This window comes from Maylandia zebra, linkage group LG5 (assembly GCF_041146795.1).
Source record: "Maylandia zebra isolate NMK-2024a linkage group LG5, Mzebra_GT3a, whole genome shotgun sequence".
NCBI lineage: Eukaryota > Metazoa > Chordata > Actinopteri > Cichliformes > Cichlidae > Maylandia > Maylandia zebra.
The window spans coordinates 32,182,554-32,193,300 of NC_135171.1; the positions used below are offsets into that span (position 1 = coordinate 32,182,554).

Sequence of the window (10,747 nt, forward strand, 5' to 3'; positions counted from 1 at the left end):
GTCAAAACCCTGGAAATCATTAATAACCTTCCTTTCTGTGGTCTTCATCAGAAGTTTACATACACTTATGGGCATAAATCTCATGGAAATGTTTTTTAGCTGTTCTGTTGGTTCCGGACAGGATTTAAATTGGTTAATATTTGACCGCTCTTCCTTTGTAAACAACAAGCTGGGAATTTCTCCTTGGCGGATCTTCACTGAGTTCTTTGAATTTTCCCATTGCTCTGAGTATTGGCCGATTTCACGAGTGCTATCAAACAAGAACTTTTTATGCTGGCAAAGAGAAACTACCAGTTCTCATCACTCATGTCATATTTGAACCAACATGTTTTTAACCATGTGTAGACTAGAGAAAATACAAAATAAACTAACTTATACATGGAATTCTTATCTTTAAGGTTCTACAGTGATTCTACTCTGGAAAAAGAACATTTCAACCATTAAAAGCCCCAAATTACTATGATATTCAAGCCTATGATGATTGTGTGTAAACTTCTGATCACAACTGTACATCACTAGTGAAAAGACTGTGTTCACTCAGTCTGACACACATGTTGCATTTCTGCTTTCCTAAAAAATGTTCATTTTATTCACGTTTTTTGTCCTCTTTTTGTCTCAGTTTTAGTAACTGCTTCTCGCCTGTGGAAGAAACTTCCAGGTGACTTAAGAACAGACACAAACTTAAAGAGTTCCTACAAAACCTTTCACTGTTTTTGTGATGAGTCATATTTTGCACCTAACGATAATACTCTGTTTGGATTAAATGTGAAAAAAAGACATTAAGCCACAGATTTCACAAGCAGTGAAATTTTTTTATAGTCTTACATGATAAGAGTAGCCACTTCCTGTTAATTCATAGACAATGAGCATTTATTTAAGGAAACACAAAATAATGAAATATGAAGTAGCTGCTCTTTTATTGGTAAACAGTCATAATATAAAGCAGCTTCACTCCCCCGTTTAATAAAAGTTTAAATCATTTTTACTTTTTATCAGGAGTTTCTGTATGAAATTGCATTCTTTCCTTTCGTAACTAGCTTTGTGCAACTTATTCAACAACGTGATACATTTTTTGTTGAATCATACATTTCACAAGTTATCTTCAGTGTTTATGACACAAGCGGCTCTTTTGTGAAATCTGACTATTGCAGCTTCTGACGTCACATCAGTGCTGTTACAATATTTTCAAAATAGTTTGTTAACACCTGCTTTTTCAGAGAGCTGCCTCCCTTTCACATTAGTTGGAAAATGTCTTGTTCTCTTCAGGATAAGACCAAAGAGGTTTGACACAAAATGATCTGCAAATATCACGCCCCCAGATACTTTCTACTTTGGCATAAAAAGGAGCTTTTGGTAAAAGGCATTTAGAAACTGTGACTCAAACTATGAAAGTAGACACTAATGATGTAACTTGCGTTATAAAAAAGAAAGCTCTGAAATGACTGACTATGTTGCTATTTTCTTTTTCATTAAAGCCATTCAAGGACATCTTGTGATCCTTCCTGCTGGAAGAAGTCACTTTCATTAGGACTGAAATGTCTCAGGATTAAAAGTTATAATCAGAATAACTTTGTTTTGATTAGCAGAGACCAATATAGCAATACAGAAGTTGGCCAGGTGGGTGTCACAAATAATAAACAACCCACAGCACAACAAAATAGTTTAGGAACAATAAAGGTAACATGTAATATACTCCCCTTTGACTTTTTAGCTACACCTGTTCGAGTACCTGTTAACACAAATCAGACACAAGGCAGCAGCTCAATGAATTAAGGCACGTAGACGTGATCCAGAGGACCTGATGAAGTTCAAACTGAGCAAAAGAATTGGGACGAAATGTGATTTTAGTGACTTTGAACAAGGCGTGTTTGGTGGTGGTGCCAGATGAGCTGGTCTGGGATTCCCCTACACGGCCATTTCTAGGGCTTCAGGGGTGAATGACCAGACTGCTTTGAACTGACAGGAAGATAAGAGTAAATTAAAAAACACAACAAAAAACACACACAGAAGTAGAATAAGTAAAAGATTAAAAAAATGTTTTCTGGCCTGATGAGTCTTTTTGCTGCAACATACAGATAGTAGGCTCAAATATTTGGCAATAATACGAAAGCACGGATCTGCTGGTGGTGGTGTAAAGGACATTTTCTTGGAGCCCCTTATTATGACCCGAGCATCATTTAACACCATGGCCTACCTGAGTACTGTTGCTGAACATGTCCATCCTTTAATGCCTATAGGGTCTGATGGCTGCATCCAGCAGGATGACGCGTCATGTCACAAATCTCAAAACTTGTCAGACTGATTTCTTGAACATGATAATGTGTTCATTGTACACATGGAAATACACCTGACTAATGTTTGCAACTGTGTGATGCTATGAATACGGACATACCTAAATGTCGAAGGAATGGTTCCAGCACCTTGTTGAATCTTTGCCATGAAGAATTAAGACAGTTCTGAGAGCACAAGGGGGTTCAAAGCTGTACTGGCAAGATGTACCTAATTTTCCAGTGAGTGTATTAATGGAAAACTGATACTTAATTAAATTCTGGTTATTAATAATTTAATGTTAACAAACAATTAACTGATAACAATGTTTAGTGATTGGTTTACATCTGTTTGCAGGGGTCACTGTAAAGTTGTAAATTATATTTACCTCTGTAAATGGTTAACACTGTGTAGCTCATTTATAAGCATTGCTTGAATGGAAACTGATATTTATAGTACTTGATTGAAAGAACGGATATTTAGGGAAGTGCAATGATAGCGTCGCAAAACAAGCTTGTGAGCTTGGAGTCCTCTTTTATTCACTCTTTAGTTTTGGTTTCACTTTTTTGGTGACCTCGAGTTACTCTCCCTGTCTGAATAGGTTTAGGGAAAGACTATGGCGTGGGTTAAAACCTGATGAGTTAGTAGTGAAACCTGTATCACTATTGCCACCACAAATGAGTCACAGGAAAAATGCTAAAGGAAACCCCGTGGGTGTCTCTGAAATGACAGCAGGGTTCAGTAAATGGCAGTATCTGATGCCCTTGGGATAAGAACAGGTTCACTGATCACCAATAACCCTCACTATAGTACGCTTTATCTGCTGTAAAATACTACACACTAATATCTTACTCATAAAGTAATTATTTGATGTGTATGAAGATTTTTAAACATTGTTTTATGTAAACTAATAAAGTTTTAATGATTGATCAGTTGGCCATTTACAAGCAATAGTTATCCAACTTAAGGGTTTCCAGGGAGTGCTAGAGCCTATCCCAGCTGCTATAGGGTGTGAAGCAGAGTAGCAGTTCATCACAGGACAAACACACAGAGAGACAATTGTTCAGACAGTGGGAGAAAGCTGAATCATTCTGAAGAAACCCACACAGGGAGAACATACATCCTCACAATGAGTGGTGTGACAGAAGTGTTAACCACCTTACCCCAAAAAGTCAAACAAATACAACAATTGGTTGAAAATGAAGATTTGTTAGAAGCATTTGGGGGATTTTTTGGACTCTTTAAGCTGAAAACTCCTCTTTACTTTCAGATTTTTAGAATTTTAGCAGTTTAAATCAGGGGTGTCAAACTCAAATACACAGTGGGCCAAAATTCAAAACTGGAACAAAGTCGCGGGCTAACGTTAATATTTATTGAAATATATTTATTCCTCCAGATATAAGAATGAATCTTTTCTTATGGACTCAAACACGTTTTGCTGAAAAACTGAATATGGAACAAGCAAAACTTAATACTAAACAATATATATATTAGCTGTATAATACCAGTAGGCCAGCTCTAATAGTAATTTGGTATGGCTCCGCGGGCCAAAGTTTGACACCTATGGTTTAGATTATCTCACTGCGTTTGTCCTGCTCCATATAATCTCATATGGAGACGGTGCCCCACATGTTGACTTACTTTAGTGAAGTCATGTGAGCCTCACAGGAATGTGTGGTTCATAAAGAGGCATCACTGAACCCCAAAATGCTTACCAGCTGCTGATATGAAGCAGATTAAACATTTCATGCAACAGAAGAACTGAATGCACGAGTGCACATTTATTATAAATAAAATAAACTATTTGTTCTTCATATGATCCATTTCAAACCGGTTTATTAAAGTTAAGTATACCCAAATTTCACTCTGCGCCTTCCATATTGTACTACTCAAAAACATTTCCCCACCTCTAGTTTGTTGGGATCTCATTTAGCTGCTCTAATGGGTCAAACTTTGTCGAGGTCTTTCCTTTAATCAGTCACCGCTCTGCCATGCCAACCGTCTATTTTCTGACGACTGCTCGATACAGGATTGCAACATCGAAACCCCGCCCCCGCTAGATGACGACACCGGGGGAAGAAATATCGAAACCAAACAGAGCCGAAGTCCCTCTGAGTCCGCTCAGCAGTCCGGCTGAAAGTTCTGAACTGCAGCAGGATCCGTGGAGACCGGAGGGGATCTTATCCGGACCGGGGTCGTTTTAATGAGACCCGCCGATAGACGGATAAACGGACAGACAGGAGGACCCGAGGACTCGCTTTGTTCACTTTATCTCCGGATATTCACACAGAGAAGGACTCAAAACTTTCTCTTCTCTATTTCTTTTTCACACATAAGTTTTGCCGATTTGCTTTCTTTCTGCTGCTTTTTCATTGAAACCAAAGAAGTCGCTCAGAAACCGCCAGCTGACTGACGACAGGTTGCGCAACCTAGACAATAAGAAGCAAACAAAGACGTCACCACCAGTTCTCCCAGTTGCTGGTCCCAGTTGTTTTTATGTCTACACCGATTTCTGCTGCAAAGACAGACAGAAGCCAGCACCTAAACGCCGACTCTACTGGATTTCTACTAAATCTACTGGCTTCCTGTTGACCTGCAGTCCGGACCAGTCTGCCTCAAGGTAAAAAAAACCCCAACCTGGCTACTTAACAAAACTAACCAAACCATAAACGAATGCGCCTGTACAGACACATGTAAATAACATTCAAACTGTTACTTATAAAATGCAAAAGTATTATCTGTGAAGTGCATTTGAAGTATTACGTCATATTTACGTGTATTTCACTAAGCTTCGTGCATTGTCAGTTTATAAAACGATAATGCAGGTGTATGAGGCAGAGAAAAAGCGCTGTCCTATCAAATATGAACAATAAGAACAGCAAAGATCATTCCTAAACTTTAAAGTAGTTGCTTGGGAAAATCGAGCTGGAGTTTCGCTTTGTTTCCAGGTATGACGTGCTCATCATCATTTGGGTTTTGCGCTCTCGTTTCCGGTAGTAAAACCTGAAACTGAACTTTTAGACAGCTTCACCCTTATTTTCAGGCCTGCAGATCTGAGCTGATGAAAACTGAAGCTGTAAGTTTTATGACAATTTAGGACCTTGAATGATTTACGTTTAAATGCATGTTACAAACTGACTGGATTGTAGCAGTCTGAGTGTGCAGTGTGAACACTAATCATAAACAGACAGATGCATTAAAAACCTCCCAGAATGACACAGTAGACTCAACAGCAAAATACGGCATCAAATAAATTATGAAAACAGGAAGAAGAGAATAGCTGAAAAGCTCTGTAAAAAGTAAAAGTAAATTCTACAAATCAGATTTTCATTTAAGTTATTTAAGCAAAAATGCCAAAAGAAATTGGGATTTTATTGGAGTGACTGTTGAGTATATCTGCTGCATATCTGAGTTTCTGACCAAGTTAAAAAACAAAACAAAACACTACAGTGCCACACTGTTCCCGTGCGGTTCAAAAGGTTCGGTGGTGAAAACTGCTTCATCTCCTTTTACCTTTAAAGTACATTTGTGGACGGTCAAAACAGCGGTTCTGACTTATCATTCATATGGAGATAAAAGTAAAAATCACAAGTGAGGCTACGTTAAAGACTTAAGCAAACTCAGAAACAGGAATACACACAAAAAACCGAGATTAAACTACAGAATGAAGAAACCTTGTAACAAATACCAGTGGGATTTTTGATAACTGCATTTACTTAAACGCAGCCTTGTCACAGATCTGCTTTACCTTTTTAGATGATAAAGTTGGATTGTAATTAAGATTAAAAATAAATAAATAAATGTTAACAGTTGTGTAAACTCCCATTTCCCATGAGCTCTAGCCCCTCTCAGTTTGAAAAGTCAAAAGTTTATTCTGTTAGTCTATTTAATAACTGTTGTAATTTTACTGAGCTATCTAAACTATTCCAGCAAATGTTCACTTGTTTTTGAATATGAAGAATAAACAAAAGAAACGGGCATCATTAACAAAATGCTGAGTGCCACTACATTTCAGCACACACTGTTACACACCCCACGAACGTTTTCTTTTAGATTATTTTTAAGAACCGGATTTCTGATTATGAGCTGAACAGAACGTCATGGAGAAATCATTCATCTTAGATTCAGTGTTTGTGTATTTGGGGGTGGATGACGTTGCTGCTGTGACTCAGGGTGTTTCAGCAGAGTGAAAGCAGCATTGCCCCACAGCAGGCAACATAGCGTTACCACAGCGACCACAGGCTCTAAAAAAACTTTACATAAGTCTCACTCACTCACACACACACTCTCTCTCTCTTGCATGTGTGTGTGTGTGTGTGTGTGTGTAATTGTTGACTGTATTTAAAGCCTGTTTAAACTATAAACTGTTGTGCTCTGATGCAACTATCTGAAAGCTGAAGCACCCATCAGCTTACAGGAAGTTGCATCATGAAGCCTATAGACACACCGACTGTGTAACATGTGAGCAGCGGAGACGCAGAACACGGAGAGATATGATACAAATATAACTTCTCTTACTGTATGTGAAAGTGTTACTGACAAGTGTTCAGCGGACAGAAGGGGCCAAGTCAGAGTGTCACCTGCAGAGGGCGCTGCAGTGCGGTCACGGCCTCTAAAATTAAACAGCCAAATTACCAAACACTGAATGAAACATTACTTAATCATTAACAATAGTGCGCTCCTCTTCATAGTAACTGTTTAGGATTAAGGATTTCTGCAATTTTTAAGAGCTTTTTAATGCTGCATAAATTGAGACTCTTCACCCTTTTATCATACTGACCATATAATGACAAAATGCATTTATAAAGGTGCAATGCACAGATACACACGCCTGTTATTAGTGCTAAGTAAGATACTAATAAATTACCAGAATCTCAGAAAATCACGTTTAAAATGCTCCAGAAGTAACCAACAAGAAAAGCAAAGTAAAGAGGACAAGTTCAGTGATTGAATTAGTGGAGATGAGGCCACCCAGAGGTCAGATTGGGGAAAAAGTGTCTGAAAGTGAGGGTTTGGAGCACTCTGAATCCTGGCCTTTTGGCTCACAGGTATTACTTCTAGATATGGTGGCTTTATTCATTGAAATATTGGCTGTGTTTAATTGGGATAGTTTGGGACTGTACTTGCTGCAGCATATTACTTGGAAGTGTACATTAACCTGATGATGTCCCCAATCACAGATGAGCGCCAGCGTGTCTACAACCAGATCTCAGCTGTGTCTTAAGAGGCTTCTGGACCAGCCTCAAGTCGATTCACTGAAATGTAAACGAGCCCGTCTGGCTCCACCCCCTACCTCTACTGGGATATCACCCTGCCTGAGACCCACAAGCCCCGCCCCCACATCCAACTCGAGCCAGTCTTCATCAAGAGTTGGGTCATATTTCCTCTTTGAACGGTGTGAGAGGGAAGAGACCTACAGGGCTGTGCATGTGCACACACAGCAGCAGTACACCTGTCAGGTAACACTCAGAAAAACGTCACTGTTACTTTTAATAAGAATTGAATACATGTTAAAAACTGTACTGTCGATACTACAGAAGTAGTGTTAATGATAATATTAGGAAGAGATTACTGTAAAACACTTGTGAAAGTAGTGACTGTATTGTACATCATACTACGTTACCCATGACAGTCACTCCTTTTTTTCCCCACAGGTGCTCCCACTGCGTGGATACCAGGAGCGGTTGGCGGCCTATGACCGGATTGGTAAACATGAAAACATCTGCGCTCTGCAGGACGTTGTAATTGGCCAAAACAAGGTGTATGTCTTCCTGCCTGGTCACCACGGTGACATGCATGCGTATGTGCGCAACAGGAAACGCCTGAACGAGGAGGAGGCGGGGCTTTTGTTCGCCCAGATGCTGAATGCTGTCATGCACTGTCATGACCACGGAGTCGTTCTGAGAGACCTGAAGCTCCGCAGATTCGTCTTCATCGACAAATACAGGTGAGACTCCGAGACTGGTGCTTTGGTAATAGCACTATTACAGCAGTAATACCTGGGACTGTAAAAGACAGATGTAGGGCCCAGGTGGAAGTGCTGTGAAATATTAACTTTAATGGCCTGCAGGGGGAGACTCTTGTGGTTACAAAATACATTCACGAGGCATATCATAAATGGATACAGTCCATTCACGCTTACATTTGTAGTCACAAAGGTCCATTTTGAGGGAGTCTAAAAGAATGCATACTACTCCCAACAAATGGACAAGTATAAATATCGCTAGATTGATCTTACTAGCATGAAGGAGGCATATGGGGGGAAAAAAAAGTACCTCTATTAGTACTTTTACTGTATCTTACAGTCTTGGCTACTTAGCCAAGACTGTACAAATACTACAAATACTGCTGCTGATAAACTTCTGTCTGACTAGTGTTTTCTTTTTCTTTTCCCAGGACTCGTCTGGCACTACTCGGACTCGATGACTGCGTGCTCCTGCATGGTAACAACGACGATGACTCTCTAACAGACAGACATGGCTGTCCTGCCTACGTTGGCCCTGAGCTCCTGACCAATGGGAATGGGTCGTACTCAGGCCGTGCCGCAGACATCTGGAGCCTGGGCGTGTCTCTGTACACAATGCTGATTGGCCGATACCCTTTTCAGGACACGCAGCCTGCTGCGCTGTTTGCTAAGATACGCCGTGGAGCATTTAGCCTGCCCGATTGGATGTCGCCAGAGGCCAAGTGTCTGATTGGCTGCATGCTAAGGAAATCTCCCACTGAGAGACTGACGGCATCTGAGCTGCCGATGCACCCGTGGCTTACCAAACCTCGCATGCCACACAGCAACATGCACAAGATACATCACAGCTCCCACACAACACTACAGAATAAACAAGAGGACAATGACCAAGTGGTGCCAATATGGACTGAGACAAATTAAAAGACATCTCTATTTCCTTGTGAGGACCTGAACTGCTATACTGAATCCCTGCAGCCTAAACCTGATTCACACTTCAGGTGTAAAACCTAATCTGGACTATAAAAACAGCGTCTTCGGGATGTGTGGCTCCGTCCTCACACTCAAAACTCCAAAGAGGTCTTCACAGATATAGACACATTAAAAGCACAGCCGCACTACAGAGACAGTCTAATCCTGGATTACTTGACCCTTATGTGCCTTCTTTCTCTACCTGTGTCTCAGTTCAAGCCCGGCCTCTTTTAGGTGGCAGGGCCTCCAAAGGTGGTTTTCTTTCTCAAATTTTCCTTACAGTGGACTCCCAGCAGTCACTTGTTCCAGCAGTAACAGACACAAATGAGAACTAATGGTGTGTTCAGGTGCACATCCTCAACAAGTGCAGTGGAGAATATCCTACATCCCAATCTGCCCAACTAACATGTACTTGAGCAATATGATTAAGCAACTGTCATCTACTAGACTGCCCCTCATTAACTGAAGGTTTGAACAGCAGATGGGTGTGGCTTCTGTGCTCAGTGCTATCAAAGCTGTATATTAGGCATACCTCACTGACATCACATAGAGCCAAGTACTGCAATAAATTGCTAAAATAGTGTTTAAAGGAAGGTTATGTATACATATGTTGACCTTGTTATTTGAAAATGTTAAAGGTTTAGCATTATATTTTTATATATAACAATAAGGCATAATAGGTCCCCTTTAAGGGCAAAAAAATGTACTTGAGTGTGTTGAGAATTGCCCTGAACGCACCTTTATATTTAAAACTGTGGACTCAAAAGGAGGTGGAGCTTAAAATGGGACATAGCTTTTTTGTTTCAGTGTTTACAATGCTGATTTCCTTCTGTGATTGTGAGAAAGATCAAACACATCTTTCTGAAAAACATTAGGAACCAGATTATACGGTAATTGTTTTTAATATAAAAAATGGCATTGAAAAGGAATACAGCTTCAGCTATCAGTGTTCTCATCCATTTTTACACAAGCAGAGAGCAGCCATGGTTGATAAAATATTTTTCAGATCTTAGCAGACCTTAAAATCAAAATTTCATTGGGTAATTTAATATAATTGTTTTTTGTGGACTTATAAAAAAAATCCTGTATCTCATAATAATCTCCACAAATTATTTATATTTTGATACAAACTTATAAACTGTTTTCTCATGTTTGACATTTATTTGTGAATGAATAACAACTGTTTATTCTGGGACACATCTTATTCTCTCACAATGTCACTGAGCAATTTAATTTGGGAATAACAGGATAAAGGAGAAGCAACATTTGTTGACTCATTAAGAAAATAATGAAGTGATGATCTTGAGATAATGGAATACGATTAATCATCACTTACTGGTCTTGTGTGTCTATTGAGGATGATAATAATTAGAAACAAACCTCAACTCAGACAATAAGCTGCTTCCTGGTATGCTGTATGATTCTGGTCCAACTTACAGATGACGAGAAAAAAAATAAAGGTTTTGAAAAATGTTTTGGTGTCAAAGTTTTTTTTTGTTGAATTTTAATTAAATAAACTTGACGTGTTCTGAGCCTGCATATGGT

The 10,747-nt window shown here is 39.5% G+C and overlaps 1 protein-coding gene across 1 annotated transcript; it reads left to right on the forward strand.

Moving 5' to 3' along the window:
• The first annotated feature begins 4,327 nt into the window (after positions 1-4,327).
• On the forward strand, positions 4,328-10,675 carry trib3 (tribbles pseudokinase 3). The gene is made up of 4 exons (XM_004547425.4): positions 4,328-4,888; positions 7,449-7,727; positions 7,923-8,215; positions 8,665-10,675. Exons 2-4 carry the CDS (start codon positions 7,449-7,451, stop codon positions 9,152-9,154), a joined length of 1,062 nt encoding a protein of 353 aa, XP_004547482.1. The 5' UTR covers positions 4,328-4,888; the 3' UTR covers positions 9,155-10,675.
• The last annotated feature ends 72 nt before the right edge of the window (positions 10,676-10,747 follow it).